Source organism: Pleurodeles waltl, chromosome 8 (genome assembly GCF_031143425.1).
Source record: "Pleurodeles waltl isolate 20211129_DDA chromosome 8, aPleWal1.hap1.20221129, whole genome shotgun sequence".
NCBI classification, from domain to species: Eukaryota; Metazoa; Chordata; class Amphibia; order Caudata; family Salamandridae; genus Pleurodeles; species Pleurodeles waltl.
Window position 1 is genome coordinate 19,902,903 of NC_090447.1, and position 17,788 is coordinate 19,920,690.

Genomic DNA, 17,788 nt, shown 5'->3' on the forward strand with positions numbered 1-17,788 from the left:
AATGTGCTGTACATTATAGAAGAAAGACCATGTTTAACATACATATCTCTATTGGGCGTCCCCTCTGAGGGTGCCGGTTGTGATTCTTCCAGTTTCAAATTGGTACCATTACAAAAGCAACACATTCTACGAAGTGCGCTAAAAACAGGCATGCCAAAAATAGTGCAGAATATGCAGTATTATAATCAAAGTAGCACTTAAGGTGCTGTTCAAATCAAAATCAAATTGGAGAAAATTCTCCTCATTACCTGCCTATATAAATTGCAATTTATATATCAATTCAAAGGACACAAATTGACTAGTCACCCAAAACACAAGAGCTACAATAAGTGGTGAAACAAAGGCATCAAAACCCACAGCAAGTGCAGTAAAACGGCTCTTAACAATCACAGGGCGTCCAGGTTCCAACTGCCAAGTTCTAAAATCGACCAAATGGTCACTGCACGATGAATGAACAAAAAGGATCTCAGTTGAAGACCGGAGCCACCTGGATGGTCAAATCAGCAAGAAGGGAAAAACGCTGTGGTTGCCAAGACTCGGGTCTCCTCAGGCATTGATCGTCCACAGCGAGATCCCAATCCTTCGTCGCGACCAATCCGTCGGGCGTCCGAGTCGCCGGTGAGTCCCTGTTCGGGTGCCAGTTTTTCGAAGTAAGCCTCAGCAAGGCCTACTAGTGCAAGGGGTTCGCCCTTCTCTGCACAAAGTCCTCAGACCATATAGGAAGAAGTTGGCACAGAAACTGAAATAAAAGACAAAGTTTCTTAAACCTCATGAGGTGGTACTACAGTTCAAACAGCACCCTTCAGTAATGTTTGAAGTAGCACACTTAACTAAGAGAGCATAGCCCTTTTATACCCACGAAGGGACTAAAAAAAGGTGGTACAATTATAGAAGCAAGACTTATACACATATAAGGTCATATGGAAATGCACAGTCGACAGGTAGGAGGGGCTAACAGTTTTCAAGGGCTAGTAGACACATTACTGTTGGTTACTAATTACTAACAGCTGCAGACCTTTCTGGGCATGTGCAAAGTGGGAGATGCTAAATATAACTTGTCACTAGACAGAATTTCAAGAGTAGTTAACAGGAAGGTAGGACACAGCACATGGTGAGCACATGGCAGCATGTGGCAGAGATAATGGCTGCCATGAATACAAAATGGATTCCGTGAAATGTTTACAATAGTTGCTAAATACAAGATGTCTTCTGCTAATGCTTAATCTAATCGCTACAAAATTACAACACCCCCCTCCCCTTTCCCCTGAGGTGCCTGTATTTTTTTCGACCTGATGCCCCTGCAATGTTCCCTCCGTTTTGAGGCAGGTGTCATGTGTGGGCTTCACCTTTGCTTTTTGGGACCATTGGTCCACAAACATTTCATAGGACAGTGTACGGACTTGTGCACTTGCTGTAAATATTTGTGTATACTGATTATTTACTGTTCTCTTGGGCTATCTGTTTGTTTGAATATTTCACTAGTTAACCTCATTTCGTTTGGTCCAAGGGGTGACGGGGTGTATCTGTGATGTGATTGGATATGTGTGTGTGTGAGTGTTGTTGTGGGTGGGGGTGTTGCGTTTTGTGTGTGTGAGTCACTCTCTTTTCCCTCCTCCCCTCTCCTGTGTGCTAGGTGCAGTACTCACCGTGGTCATCGCCGCTGCCGTTCGTACTCCTGGTAGATGAGAAGATACACCAACATTGGTAACACCTGTAGTTCGGGCTCCATGGCGTCCTGGTTCTTCGTTGAGTGTCGAGAGGTGAGTGGTTTCCCTTACAAAGACTGTTTCCGCGGTGCTTTTGATGGCGTTGGTTCCGCCCTGGAAAAGATGGCAGATTGCTGCCTTGTAATAGTGTGGGCGGTACATTGTCTTCCGCCTGTCTGTTGGCGGTTACCGCCGCGGTGTTTGTTGCCACCACCCTGGTGGTCGGAGTGTTAAAGTAGCTGTCTGTGTTGGCGGTTTCCGCTATGGTCGTAATTAAATTTTTTTGACCGCCGGCCTGTTAGCGGTATTACCGCCGCTTTATCACCAACTGCCAGGGTTGTAATTAGGGCCATACTGTCAAACAACTAAAAGGGTTCTGAAAGGAGATGACTGTACTCACCCAGGGGGCCTCCAGAAAGGAGGACTTTCAAGTGGCACTGAGGGCCTGGGCAGAAGCCCATTTAGAGGATGATGCTGAGGAGGAGGAGCCAGAAGATGGCCCCTCAGAGGATTTCTTGCCCTCAGTGGATGATGTTACCACTACAATTGTGCCCCCTGCCAGACCAGGGAGCAGTGTCTCTGTTCAAGGCCTGACCCCAGAGGAAAGGAGAGAGTAGAGGGAGTTCCAATTGCAAATGGCAAGACTGAAAATTGAGGCTCAACAGGAGGAAAGGAGGGCAGAGAGAGAAGCAAAAGCAGCTGAGACAGCCTTGGCTGAAAATAAACTATTGTTGGCTCATGAACTGAGTCTCAAGGAGCTGGATCTTAAGGCAAAGCAGTCTGAGCCCAGCAGTAATGGACCTGCTGGAAAAAAGAAGGTTTGTATACCAAAAAATGTGGTGCCCAGTTTTGTGGTGGGAGATGATATAGATAAATAGCTAGCTGCTTATGAAGTTGCACTACGGGCTCATGAGGTTCCTGAAGGGCAATGGGGTACAGCTATGTGGAGTTATGTGCCAGCACTGGGGAGGGACACACTTCTCACATTGGACCCAAAGGATCAAAACACATACCCACTTTTGAAAGCCATTTCACTTTCCAAATTTTGGCTGACCCCTGAGAAATACCGTCAGAAGTTCAGGGACAGCACCAAACAGTAGACACAAACATGGGTAGATTTCTTTGACTTTTCCAGTAAGGCACTGAATGGATGGGTGCGGGGCTGCAAAGTAGATGATTACACAAGATTGTATAATTTGATTCTGAGAGAGCATATGCTCAGTATTTGTTTTGCAGAGTTGTGCCAGCACCAAGTAGACAGTAGGCTGACTGATCCCAGGAAGCTTGCTGAGGAGGCAGACCTCTGGACTAGCACCAGAGTATCCAGAAAGGTATCTGGGGGGGACACCCACAAAGGTGGTCAGGGTTCCCATCAGAGGAAAGAGTGGGGAGAAAAACATAAAAACAAGGAGTTCTCAAAAGGCCCCCAAAATAGTTCCCAAGGGAGTAGTGGTAACCAGTCCCGGTCTGATTCCAAAAGGAGAGGTTTTACTGACCATAAGACAGGGAGGTTTGTACCCCAATGTGCAGAGTGCAATAAGTATGGGCACTCTGTGGGCAACTCCAAGTGTGCCAAGAGGGCACAGCCCCCCAAAGGAGGGCAGACACCTGGGTTGGCTATCGTAGCACTTGGGGAGGAGAGGGTCACAGACAGTTTTGGGGAGCAGACAGAGGTAACCCTAGTGTCCCTGGGGGATGCAGAGATGGTGCCAAAAGCCCACATGCCTGCCAATACTTCCAAGTATAGGCAGTGGGTCACCATCAATGCGCAAAGGGTGGAGGCTCTGTGTGACACAGGAGCCAGCATGACTACTGTCAAGGGTCAGCTGGTATCAGCAGAGCAGGTCCTCCCAAATTCATTCCACCAAGTCATAGTCTCCGACAATTGTGAGAGCCACCCACCGGTAGCTCTGGTTCCTTTGAGTGGGTGGGAGGGTCTCTGGTACTCTAAAAGTAGCTGCCATGCCTGTAGATTGTCTGTTAGGCAACGACCTTGAGCACACTACCTGGAAGGAGGTAGAGCTAAGGTCTCACTTGGAGATGCTAGAATTGCCTGAGTGGGTCTGCATGACCACACGGTCCATGGCTGCCCGGGAGGGAAGTCAAGGGCGTCTGGAGCCTGGAACAATGGCCCAGACACCTGCCAAGAGGAGGGGCAAGGGGAGTGGGAAACCAGTCCCAGCAGTTCCCGCAGTTGTTGACGGGGTTACCGAGGAGGAGGCCCCCGAGCCAACTGGGGAAGACATTGCCGCCCTAGGTGATCTACCTGAGCTTGATGTCTGGCAAGATGAGGGTGGACCCACCAGGGAGGAATTCTGCAAGGCGCAGAAAGAAGGTCCCACTCTAGAGGGCATGAGGAAACAAGCCTCAGCCCAGGCAGCAGGTGAAGCCTCGGACGATCATCACATATATTGGGAGAATGATCTCCTCTACAGTGAGCCTAAGGTTCCGGCCATTGGGGCAGCGCGTGTGCTGGTGGTCCCCCAGTGTTACCAGACCTTCCTACTGGGACTGGCTCATGACATTCACCTGGCAGGACATTTGGGGCAAGACAAGACCTTTGCCGGCCTTGTCACCCACTACTATTGGCCCCAAATGAGGACAAACTCAGATACGTTGTGTAGGTCCTGTCCTACCTGCCAGGCCAGTGGTAAAACAGGAAAAAGGGTTAAGGCCCCCCTGATACCACTTCCTGTCATTGCCACCCCCTTTGAAAGGGTGGGCATCGACATTGTTGGTCCATTGGACCCCAAAACTGCCCTAGGCAACAGGTTCATCCTGGTTTTGGTGGACCATGCCACCCGTTACCCAGAGGCGATCCCTCTGAGTACTGTAACTGCACCGGTGGTGACCAGAACTCTAATAGGGATATTTACTCGTGTCGGATTCCCAAAGGAGATAGTGTCTGACAGAGGCAGTAACTTCATGTCTGCATACATGAAGTCCATGTGGGATGCGTGTGGTGTAACCTACAAGTTCACAATGCCTGATCACCCCCAATCTAATGGTCTTTTGGAGAGATTCAACAAGACCTTGAAAGGCATGATCACAGGTCTCCCTGAGGCCCTGAGGCATAAGTGAGATGTCCTCTCACCATGCCTTCTCTTTGCTTACAGAGATGTACCCCAGAAGGGGGTGGGGTTCAGTCCCTTTGAGCTTCTCTATGGGTACCCTGTCAGGGGACCCTTAAGCATTGTCAAAGAGGGGTTGGAGAAAGCTCCAAATAAACCCCCTCATGGTTGTGGTCAACTACATGCTGGCACCTCCGCAACCAGATATACCGCTGCTGGAAAACGGCCAAAAGTAACCTTGAGGCCAGTCAAGAGGTAATGAAATGCTGGTATGACCAGAGGGCCACCCTGGTCGAGTTTCAACCTGGAGACAAAAGTGTGGGTAATGGAGCCAGTAGAGCCTAGAGCTCTCCAGGACCGCTGGTCTGGCCCATTTGAAGTGAAGGAGCGGAAAGGGGTGGCCACTTACCTAGTGGACCTCCAATCCCCTAGGAACCCCCTAAGGGTGCTTCATGTCAACCGACTGAAGCCTCTCTTTAAGAGGACTGAAGTGAACATGCTTCTGGTGACAGATGAGGGTATGGAAGAGGAGAGTGAACCTCTCCCCGACCTCCTCTCTGCCAAGGAAGGTGATGGGTCAGTGGAGGGTGTCATTCTCTCTGACTCCCTGACCCTAGACCAGCGAGGGGGCTGCTACCAGTTACTACTGGAATAGTACTCCTGCCTGTTTTCTCTCACCCCTAGACTCACACACTTGTGTGTCTATGACATTGACACAGGAGACAGTCCCCCTGTAAAGAACAAAATTTACAGGTTGTCAGACAAGGTGAAGGCCAGCATCAAAGAGGAAGTCTCCAAGATGTTGGCTCCAGGGGTTATTGAGAAGTCTAGTAGTCCTTGGGCCAGCCCTGTAGTGCTGGTACCCAAGGCTGCTGCACCACATGCCAAGCCAGAACTTTGGTTCTGCGTGGACTACCGGGGTCTCAATTCAGTCACATGGACTGACGCTCACCCCATCCCCCGAGCAGATGAGCTCGTAAACAGATTAGGCACTGACAAATTCCTCAGTACTTTTGATCTCACATCAGGGTACTGGCAGATCGCCTTGACTGAGGGGGCTAAAGAGAGATCGGCATTTTCCACACCTGAGGGCCATTACCAATTCCAGGTGATGACCTTTGGGTTGAAAAATGCCCCTGCTGCCTTCCAACGGTTGGTCAACGGGGTCCTAGCTGGCAAGGATGCCTTCTGCGCAGCCTACCTAGACAACATTGCTTTCTACAGTGACAGCTGGGAGGCACACCTGCTCCACCTCAAGGAGATGCTTCAGGATCTGCAACAGGCAGGCCTGACCATCAAGGACAGTAAGTGCCAGATTGAGCAGGGTTCCGTGGTGTACTTGGGACACCTAGTAGGTAGTGGCAAAGTGCGGCCCCTCCAGGCCAAGATTGAAACTATCAAGGCCTGGCAACCACCTAGACCCCAAACAAAGGTGAGTGCCTTCTTAGGCCTCACTGGATATTACCGCAGATTTGTCAAGGGTTATGGAACCATGGTGACACCCTTGAGAGAACTCACATCCAAAAAGCAACCGAGGTTGGTGAATTGGACAGAGGTTTGTCAGAAAGCCTTTGACTCCCTGAAGGAAGCCATGTGCACGGCCCCGTGATCAAGGCTCCTGACTACTCCAAGGAATTTATCGTGCAGACAGACGCTTCAGAGCATGGCATAGGGGCAGTCCTAGCACAGCTAAATGAGGAGGGCTTAGACCAACCAGTAGTCTTTATTAGCAGAAGACTATTACCACGGGAACAGAGGTGGAGTGCTATTGCTGTGGTCTGGGCTCTGAAGAAGCTGAGACAATACCTGTTTGGGACTCACTTCCGGGTTCACACAGACCACAGGCCCCTCAGATGGCTCATGCAGTTGAGGGGTGAGAATCCTAAACTCTAGAGGTGGTCCATTTCCCTACAGGGGATGAACTTTACGGTGGAGCATCGCCCGGGGTTTGACCACGCCAACACTGATGCTCTCCCCAGATACATAAGCCTTAGCGATGAGAGCTCCCAGGAGGGTGGGTAGCTCCCCCCACTTTCAGCTGGGGGGGACACATGTTAGACCTGACAGCCTTAGGGTGGTCACCCCTAACGTTTTTGCCTGCCTCCCTCCACTTTTGAGATACTGTTTTTGCTGGTTTTTAGACTCTGTGCACTTTACCACTGCTAACCAGTGCTAAAGTGCATATGCTCTCTCCCTTGAAACATGGTAACAATGGATCACACCCAATGGGGCTATTTAATTTACTTATAAGTCCCTAGTAGAGTGCATTATATGTGCCCAGGGCCTGTAGATTAAAAGCTACTAGTGGGCCTGCAGCACTGATTGTGCCACCCACTTCAGTAGCCCCTTATCCTTGTATCAGACTTGCCATTGTAAGGTCTGTGTGTGCAGTTTCACTGCCAATTCGACTTGGCATTTAAAAGTACTTGCCAAGCATATAACTCCCCTTTTTCTACAAATGAGTCACCCCTAAGGTGTGCCCTAGGTAACCCCTAGGGCAGGGTGTTTTGTAGGTAAAAGGCAGGACATGTACTTGTGTAGTTTACATGTCCAGGTAGTGTAAAACTCCTAAATTCATGTTTACACTACTGTGAGGCCTGCTTCCTTCATAGGCTAATATTGGGGCTTCCCTCATACATTGTTTGAGTGGTAGCTGCTGATCTGAAAGGAGTAGGAAGGTCATATTTAATATGGCCAGAATGGTAATACAAAGTCCTGCTAACTAGTGAATTTGGATTTAATATTACTATTTTTAAAATGCCACTTTTAGAAAGTGAGCATTTCTCTGCTCTTAAATCTTTCTGTGCCTTACAATCCACGTCTGGCTGGGTTTAGTTGACAGCTCCTTTGGACATTCACTCAGACACACCCCAAACACAGGATACTCAGCCTCACTTGCATACATCTGCATTTTGAATGGGTCTTCCTGGGCTGGGAGGGTGGAGGGCCTGCTCTCACACAAACGACTGCCACACCCCCTACTGGGACCCTGGCAGACAGGATTGAACTGAAAGGTGACCTGGTGCACTTCTAAGCCACACTTTGAAATCTCCCCCAATTTAAAAGCACATTTGGGTATAAAAACATGGCCTCTGCCCTACCACCTCAGACACTTCCTGGAGAAGAAACCTGAACCAGAACCTGCACTCTGACAAGAAGAATTACCTGGCTGCCTAAAGGACTCACCTGACTGCTTTCTGAAGAGGACTGGTGCCTTGCTGTTTCCCTGCTGTCTTGCTTCTCTCTTGCTTTGCTGCAGAAGTACTCTCCAAGGGCTTGGATAGAGCTTGCCTCCTGTTCCCTGAAGTCCCAGGACCAAAGAGACTTCACTCCTGCAGCTGAAATCCCCATGCAGCGAAAATTCAATGCACCGCCTGCCAAGAACGATGAACAGCCTGCTCGCGGTGAGAAATTCATCGCACGCCAAGTACGGAACAACGCAGCCCCACTTTGCGACAGAAGATTGACGCAGCGGCACAACAGGAACTTCAACGCACAGCCCTTCTGGATCGACGCATGCTGACTCAGAATGACGTCGCCCGACTTCCTGAGAGGAATCGATGCTGCACCTGCCATGCGGACGAAAATTCTACGCATCGCCGACCGGAATCGACACAGCCCCTGTGACTTCACTCCGCAAGCCCAGGATTCGATGCATCATCCCCGAGGTGTCTGAAAACCCTACAACCCGAAGAGGATCCAAGTCTGCATGCCAGAAATCAATGCAACGTTTTCCCTGCATGGAAAATAACAACGCAAGTCAGTGTGCGAAGGGGCGAAACTGACGCACACTCACCGTTTTCCACGCACCTCCTCTTCTGCGGTCCCTTGCGAGGACTTTTCAGCGCAAACCAGGTACTTTGCCCTGCAAGAGACACTTGTTGTTTCTAGGAGAACTTAAGACACTTTGGCGGTCACCGCCAAATAGCCGCTCCGTGGTCAGGAGACCGCGGATGCCATTCTGGCTTTCCCGCTGGGCCGGCGGGCGACCGCCAAAAGGCCGCCCGCCGGCCCAGCGGGAAAGCCCCTGCAACATAGAAGCCGTCTCCGAATGGAGCCGGCGGTGTTGCAGGGGTGCGACGGGTGCAGTAGCACCCGTCGCGATTTTCACTGTCTGCAAAGCAGACAGTGAAAATCTTCATGGGGCCCTGTTAGGGGGCCCCTGCACTGCCCATGCCAGTGGCATGGGCAGTGCAGGGGCCCCCAGGGGCCCCACGACACCCGTTCCCGCCATCCTGGTTCTGGCGGTGTAAACCGCCAGACACAGGCTGGCGGGAAGGGGGTCGGAATCCCCATGGCAGCGCTGCAAGCAGCGCCGCCATGGAGGATTCCCTGGGCCAGGGGAAAGCCGGCGGGAAACCGCTGGTTCCCCTTTTCTGACCGCGGCTTTACCGCCGCGGTCAGAATGGCCCTGGAAGCACCGCCAGCCTGTTGGCGGTGCTTCCGTTGCCCTCCACCCTGGCGGTCATAGACCGCCAGGGTTGGAATGAGGGCCTTTGTATTGCTTCTGTAGTAATATTTCAACTCTAAGACACTTGATATCACTTTCAGTGATACCCCTACATTTGCTTATTTCATCCTTAATCGTTTTGACCTGCATTTATCCAGATAAATAGTATATATTTTTCTAAACACTATGTGGTGTATTTTTGTGGTGTTATATTGTGGTATTGTATGATTTATTGCACAAATACTTTACACATTGCCTTCTAAGTTAAGCCTGACTGCTCAGTGCCAAGCTACCAGAGGGTGGGCACAGGATAATTTGGATTGTGTTTGACTTACGCTGACTAGAGTGAGGGTCCTTGCTTGGACAGGGGGTAACCTGATTGCCAACCAAAGACCCCATTTCTAACACAGGCCAAAAGCTGTTTTTCAAAATGAGTATAGCGCTCCCCTGAGTCTGGTAGTTTTCTAGTCCAAAAATCCCAGGGGCACCCTTTTCCTCCCCTGTTTTTGCCACACACTCCAATTTGCATACTGTCCCTGAACAGTTACATGTAACGCAATGTCTCCCTCTTGCACTGGCCACAAGTCTAAAGTCTGTTGAATTATTTAATTTGACAAATCAAAGGCATACTGCTGCTCTTCACCCCATTCAAACTCATGTTTTTTTTCTTGTTACTTTGTACCAAAGGGTTAAGATTTTACTCAGATGAGGATCATGCTCTTTCCAAAAATCAAACAATCCCATGCAACACTGTGTCTCTTGCTTAGTGTAAGGAGTAGCAAGCTCCAAAATCTTTTGTTTTACCTGTGGCAATATCTCTCTATGTTCTGGATTCCACTGAATTCCTATAAACTGAACATTTTGTGATAGTCCCTGTGTCTTGTTGGAATTAATTGTACACATTGCACTCTGCAAAAGTTCTGTGTATCTATCATTAACATCCTGAACTTCTTGCTGTGTGTAATCTTTTAAAGAATGCTTTTCAACTCCTGCCAAAAACTGTGGGCTACTCTGTATTTTTCGTCCAAATATTGGCTGCACATGAACTATGTTCTGCTCATGCAGCTCACGCTGGCCCCCACCTTTTTTAACCTCCTCATTACTGGAATGTGAAAACTCCGATTCCCTGGTAACAGCTTGGTAGATTTCAGCTTTATCTTGTAATAACTTGTTCTGGTTAAATTGTTCTCTCAGTTTCTGATTTGCATATTCTAACTGTTTACATCTCTCATGCATTTTTCTGTAAGCAAACAAAAGTATCCAAACTCTCCTGTCAAGGACAAAAGGAATATCATGGCGTTCAAAAAGCACATTTTCTAAACATGGAAAAACATTCCATAATTTTGTTTTATCCAAGCACCCAACCCAAAATTTAGAAAGTCCTGATAAACAAGAAAACACAGTTGACAAGACATCATAAGGCATTTTAATTTCACATGCATTTTCAAACATGGTTTGCGGTGCTTCCTTTAACTCTCTGAATAAAAACATATATACACTTTTAAATCGTGCACTCTCAACCTCTCTTTTAGACTGTTCGATAAACGCCAAAAAGTTTTGCTTTTCACTAATGACCGAGCTGAAATACTCATACACTGACAAAAAAATCTCTGGAATGCACTTCTTAGTCCAAAGAAGACATTTATTATTTCACTACCCAATGTTTCTAAAAGGAGATTACCATGTTGAAAGCACATGTTTAAAAATAGTCACAACAGTGAAATGAAAACATACATGAATGATTCTCCACTGCAATATACACATCAAATATATGTATCTATATTATAATGCAAAGCAAATAATGAATTAAAAATGCATCACTGTAGGTCCTGTCAGATGCTTCATCTTTCTCCTGCCAGCAAGCCGATGACCCCATTCGACTGCGAAAGAGAAAGAGAGCTCTCTACCATCACGGGAAATCTATATCAGGCATCCAACATCTGAATCCTGATTGAGTTCTCTGAATCTCCTACTGTAGAACTTGGTCTCTGTTATATCTTAGAAAACCAAAGAAGGAGCTTTATGGAGAAAACCCTCCTGTGGCGTAAGAAGCATTCGAACATAATGGCTAGTTTAGGTATGCTTTGAAAATAACATGTTGGGATTTGGACACAATCCCAAGATGTCAAGTCAAAGCAAGGCCGTTCCCTGACGTCTGAGTACATTCTTATCAACCAAAGCTCTTGGTGAGAAAAAAGCACAAAAACAGACAGCCAACATTGAAAATCACCGGCAGCCTTTAACATGGCAGTGTCTAATGCTACAATAAAGTCAATAGGCAGAATGAAGCTAAGGGTAAACTGAATACAACATGGAGTCTGTAACTGGTGAACACTGGACAGCTAGGCCAGGTGCAAAGTGGTGAAACACATATTTCACTACAGGCCTCTGTCAGTCAAGAATATGAGGCAGTGTCTGGGGGATGTGCAAAGGGTAGGAGAACCTTTGCTGGGGCACAGGTTGCCCTGATGTGGTCTCTGGGAGTTCCATAGGAGCCCAAGTGTTGGGGACCATGACACAGATATCTATTTAAGGCATGTGTACAGATGGCTCTGGAGTCAACAAGTGCTGGACTCTGATGATGTTATCTATAGACTGGTGATGCTGCTGTGGAGAAAATGGGAAGCAGCTGGGAGTGGGAGGCTGAAAAGATAGGCAGAACCATGTGTACAGACAGTCATGTGTACCTTACATTTGAGAGTTACCACAGCCCACTCCCAGGCATATCCAGAGAGTAGTCCCTGGTTCCTAAAATCAGAGGTGTGTTTTACTGAAGCAAGTGTTCTTCCCCAGTAGTAGTACTGTGTACAAGGTGTGGACCATGAGATAAGTATTATTTCTGGTGCTCTGCCATTATCCAAACAACTAAGCAGGACTGAAGTAATAGTGGCTGTATTATGATTAGAGAAATGTGAGAGAAATGTGGGGTATGGCTGAATGGGGCTAGATGAGTGGAAAGAAAGTAAGAGCATTGAAAGGAGGACATCCCTGGTTTGGTTCATTCATCATTAGACTTACCACAGTCAGAAAGGGAAAACAAAATTGTTGTTCTGTATGCAATAAGTATGATTAACAAATTTCTGGTGAAGCAAGTCAAGTGTTTCAATTTAAACTCAGATTTATTAAGCCTCTTGTCACATGCAACTGTAGTGCTTTAGGGATACATTAACAGGGTTTCCAAACTTGGCATAAGAGTGGCTTATTAGTAGAGTTTGAAACCAATTGTCCAGTGTCTGTTAACTAGTTAAGTTATGAGAGAAACATCTATTTTACACCCAAGGAAATGTTTAGGACAACTGTTTATGTCCTATGTTTCAAGCAAACGAAACAGTTGAATCCTGTGGCGAAGGACAGAAAAAAAGTACATCAGACTGTCTGCTCTAAGTGGCTCCTGCTACATTTGCCGTTGGCGTCAGCTTTCCCAAGGATGAGCCAACCACAGTCGGAAAGATGATGGTCCACTCAGCTCATAATAGAGCAGGCAGACTGAGGATTTGCATGACAGGGTAATCTGCCAAATTTGTGGTAGAGAACTATGTCAGACAAACTCTAAATTTGACCCTAAGATTTACAAATATAAGGATTTGAGCTCATTACCCTCATTCTAAACCATATTTTTACAATGGAGTTCCAAGAGAGCATGTACTGATGTAATCCTCACCTGGTTTGCTGAATGTGAGACTCCATCTCTCATTTTATCATCAGTCTGAACTGATGGAAAAGTATATTGTACCTCAAATTGTTGCTCAATTCACTTTCACTGAACCTACCTTGTGTCATTGAGATGCAAGGTAGGTGTTCCCATCTAAAAAATGGTGCTATCCCCATAGTCCCATATTTATCCTGCTGTGCTAAAATGACTCACGGTGGGAGGAGGGGCTAAATAACGGTGCAAAGCTTGCTTTGCATCATTATTTAACCCCTGGGTCACATCAGGCATTAGGGGACCTGTGCACCCATTTCCATGGTCAGACACCATGGAATGGGTCCACAGGTGCCCTCCCGAAGCACCAGGAATACCCACACCAGAGGGACACTGGAGGATGGAGGGCCCATTCCAGGTAAGTAGGGTAAGTAGAGGTAAGTATTTTTAAAAGTTTTCAAAAGTGCCATTGGGGGCCCTGAAATGGGCACCCCTACATGGCACAGGGTGCAATAGCCGTGCCCAGGAGACCCTTGTTCCCTGTGCTGGCCACTGGGTTAGTGGGCATGATCCTGTCTTTTATAAGACAGGAGTCATGTGGTATGGTGGTTTTGCTTCAGAAAATTATGCTACGCTGGTTAACAGCATTTTGTTTTTGCCTCTAACCAGCCTAATGTCATTTTTTAGTGCAAAGGCCTCTTCTGCCATACCGCCACCCCCACCCGGCTAATGTCATTTTTTTATGCTAGCCCACCATTTGTGCCGGCTTGCGGGATTCCATAAATTTGGTGCCCGGCTGGCGCTCTGGAATGAAGCAAGCCAGCTCTATACTTTTTGATGAAAAAATGGGTCCGAGAATCCTGATGTAGTGCTAGAGGAAGTTCAGGGTGGAGGTGTATTGTCATCAGAAACTAATTTAGCAAATCTTTATTTCAGAAATGGAGAACGGGTTGGATAAAAAAAAGAGTAAGCCATTAAAATGGTTAGAAGATTATATTTGTGTTTCTAGTTTATAGTTTTTCTCACATGTAAGGTCTACTACAGTATTATTTAAGGTTAGCTTTTTTGTTCCACAACTATTATTATGTACTTTGTATATTCTTTTGTATAAGTACGGGGAGGTGTTGTGGGCTGTATTGTTATGGATTGTTATAAAGGATGGGGATGTGTTGTGGGCTTGGGGGTCTTCTTATTATTCTAATGTATGTTCTGATTCCTTTGATGTAAATGACATTCCAGGGGAAGAATGTGGTTGGTGGAGGAGCTATGACGACAACTCATAACTTGCTTCTGTTGTGGATCTGTACCTTGGAACTAAAGTAGTGTTTTCTAAGAATCTATGTGAAGTGCTTCACTAAAGAGCACCTGCACTTTAGCAGTGTTAACGTGTATGGAGTCCTAAGTCCAGCAAAAACAAAGTCAGCAAAAACAAACGGAGTGAAGGCAAAAGTTTGGAGGAAGACTACCCTAAGGCTGACAACTCTAACATGTCCCACTTAGGGCGACATACTGGAATGCTTGAATTATTCTCAGTCACTGGTATTTACTAGGGACACATCCCAGTCCATCAATATTTTGCACACCATGCCACCTCAGTTTGGTCCCATCCATATGCAAATCAGCCTTGATCCAGCTCCAATGGAAACAGTCAAGCTTAAACTGTCAGGCCAGGTTGCCTCTGAGTGCAATAATGTGTGTCATTATAATGTTTGACTCAGGAGCCTATCCCATTACCTTGGCAAGGCATGCATATCTTTTTTATTGTTTCAAATGACCACTTGATGAAGCGAAAGGAGGCTAAATAATGTTAGACATGTCTAGAAATAGCTTATTATAAAATAAAGCAATGAGAAAAGGTTCAGTCTACAATTCCCTCTTTCACTGGCTGCAAGAAATAGCTTGGACATCGCATAAAATAAGAGTAGCTACGAAATGTATTGATCATCCAGTCCCTTTTGGGTTTTCCGTGGCCCGTTAAAAAGTGAGTGAGTTTCTGGGAATTTTAAAGGACAGGTTCGAACAACAGACTTTTAAATAAAGATAGGCTCAAAAAATGGGAAGGATAACAAAGCTTTACAGTGACAAGCCCTGGATTGGGGCTTTAGGAACCTTGTAACAGATGCTGGCAAGTTCAGTGACACTTTGGGGGATCAGTCTGAGATGCAGGTGCAGTGGTAGCAGGCACATGAGTGTTAGGGGCCTTCACCACCCAAATTCTACCTGTGTTTTACTGTCCAACCTGTCAATGGGGGTCCATTGTCCTTGCTTGCACCACGGTCCATAAAACCATTGCTATATTACTGCAGCCACGCAAAGCCATATAATAGTGTCTGGACAATCAACTCTCCTTCTTATCTACCCGATTGGTTAGTGAGCTGAATTGTGGTGACTGGAACAAAACAGCATCCATTTCTTCAGTCAGGTCTTGTAATTCAAGTGATGGGAAACAGTTTGGCCCTATTAGCTTTTCATGCCAGGCTCTGGTTTGGATTTTGAGCAAGTTATAGCACACATTTTAATTACAAAGTGTTATTGAACATGAGACTAGTTTCAGCATCAGAAGTATGTCAAGAATTAAAGGGCAGAGCAGGTCGACATCTTATCATCTTAAGAAACAATGATTAATGACCATATGTGTGTGAATCCCGATTTGTGGTGCTCACGTATCAAGGCATTTCCTCATAGACCCACAGGGGACTATTCACTCACTGCAGTTTGGAGTATGTTTAGTATTATTATTAGAGTAGGACTAACGTGATACAACATGCTATTCACAATTTACGAATGTAAATCTCTACCTCCACCTCCCCTCTCTATAGGGAGATCCTCACACATTGACGTTTGCTACTTAGTAGTAAATGTAGACGGACCAGAGGGAGTGGCTGGAGAAAGAGACATATTTACTACTAAATGGGAGGGGATTAGGCAGGAGTAAGGAGGGGCTTAACAAGTGTTGGGGAGGTTATGAGAAGTGACATGCACCCACCCACAAAAAATAAACATTCTGCTTTTCACAAACTGTGCTTCTTAAAGTAACTGCAGCCAAAAGGGACCCAAAACAGCAGTCAATATATCCAGCTCAGAGCTGCAGCAAATCCAGCACCACACTTGGCCAACCACAGTTACTACAACACCATCCCATAGAGAAAATGGAGCTTGGGTCTTAATGGAAATAATGATAACTTAAAATTACATTATTTAAACATTAAAATAGTTAAATATATAACCAAATACAATTTAATAATGAAACACAAATGTAAAAATCTAAAGATATAACATATGTATTGTTTAATTATAAAATATTTTAGCAACCTTTTTTGAATTTACCAATGAATTTAAATGCAATGTGAATTTTGCTAACATTCTTGTGAAGGGTGTGCACTGAAATGACAATGTGTTAATGCATTTATAGATAGAATTAAGAGGCTAGGTAAGGTAAGATTATGTTCAACAGGTACTGTAACATTCCGTAACACATTAACTGAAACATGATAGCTCTGGAGTGTCCTTATTCAATCTTAAAATTTGTTGTCTATTTTTTTACCAACAATAAACTGTTTAGAATTCATATGTGGCCTTAACAGAATGATATAACACTTTGGAAAGAATATGCATCCCAGCAGTCCACCACTGGAGCACAGGATGGCAAACACCTCCACAGCCACCATGTACTTCCCCCGTGTGCTCAGGTATGCCGGGATGAAGGAGATCCACACACTGACAAACACCAGCATACTGAAGGTGATCAGCTTGGCCTCATTGAAGCTTCCCGGCAGATTCCTTGAGAGATAGGCCACTATAAAGCTGACTGTGGCCAGGAGGCCCATGTATCCCAGCATGCAGTAGAAAAACATTGTGTCTCCCTCGTTACACTCAAAAACTATCTTCTCTTTAAAATATTCTATATTTAATTCTGGAAATGGAGGAGTCTTCACTGTCCAAACAGCACAGATGATAATTTGGACCAGTGAACCAAAGACCACTATACAACTTGGTGTCTTTGATCCAAGCCACTTCCTGGCAGAGCTGCTGGGATTTGTTGCCTTGAAAGCAATAACAACAGTTATAGTTTTAGCCAGTACTGCAGATACACTGATGGAAAAAATGACCCCAAATACAGTTTGCCGTAGCATGCAGGTGAGCTCTCTTGGATGGTTGATAAATATAAAGGAGCAGAGAAAGCAGAATATGAGGGCAATGAGGAGCAAGTAACTGAGCCCACGATTGTTGGCTTTGACAATCGGAGTATTTTGGTACTTAATGAAAACAAGAAGTACAGTAACAGTTAGTAAGGTCAGTGAGGTGGCAGAGATGGTGATTATAAAACCCAAAGGCTCTTCAAATGTAAGGAACTCTATCACTTTTTGGATGCATCCATCAAGCCTCTCATTGGACCATTCACTGTCAGGACACTGAATGCACAAGATCATATCTGAAAAGATAATGAAAATAATGTTAGTGCTGTTTGAGATGTGTTCACAGTAGAACAATTCAGAATTCTCTCCATCAGAGCCTGGATGGATAAGAAAACAGCACATTAATGAATGAGCATCTATTAATTGGAAGATGCAACTGGATTAATTCCGATCTTTCTCTATGTTTAGACTACATGCGAGCATTGTGATGCAACATGCAATAAACTGAGTCAAAAAGAACCAGATTTAGACTTACACATGTTTTCTGGTTTATACCTTTAGTGGTTGGTCACTTCTTAACTGTAATATGAAAGGCCTTACACTCTTATTTATTAGGCAGATCTTACCATATTTAAAAGGATTCATAGACAAGTGTAGCGGGACCTCAACTGAAAAATACATGCAAACCATCATTGCATAAATGTATATTTTCAGTCAGTGAAAGTAGGGTTAATTAGGAAATTTTGGAAAGCACATACAACCCTACTCATAGTCATGCATAA

At 45.8% G+C, this 17,788-nt stretch overlaps 1 protein-coding gene across 1 annotated transcript in view; it reads right to left on the bottom strand.

The window, feature by feature from the left end:
* Nucleotides 1-16,388: 16,388 nt before the first annotated feature.
* LOC138249313 (extracellular calcium-sensing receptor-like) overlaps nt 16,389-17,788 on the bottom strand; it is a 65,872-nt gene continuing 64,472 nt past the window's right edge. The window contains exon 6 of the mRNA XM_069203271.1: nt 16,389-17,302. Coding sequence (XP_069059372.1) covers nt 16,389-17,302 — 914 coding nt within the window. The remainder of the gene's footprint in view (nt 17,303-17,788) is intronic.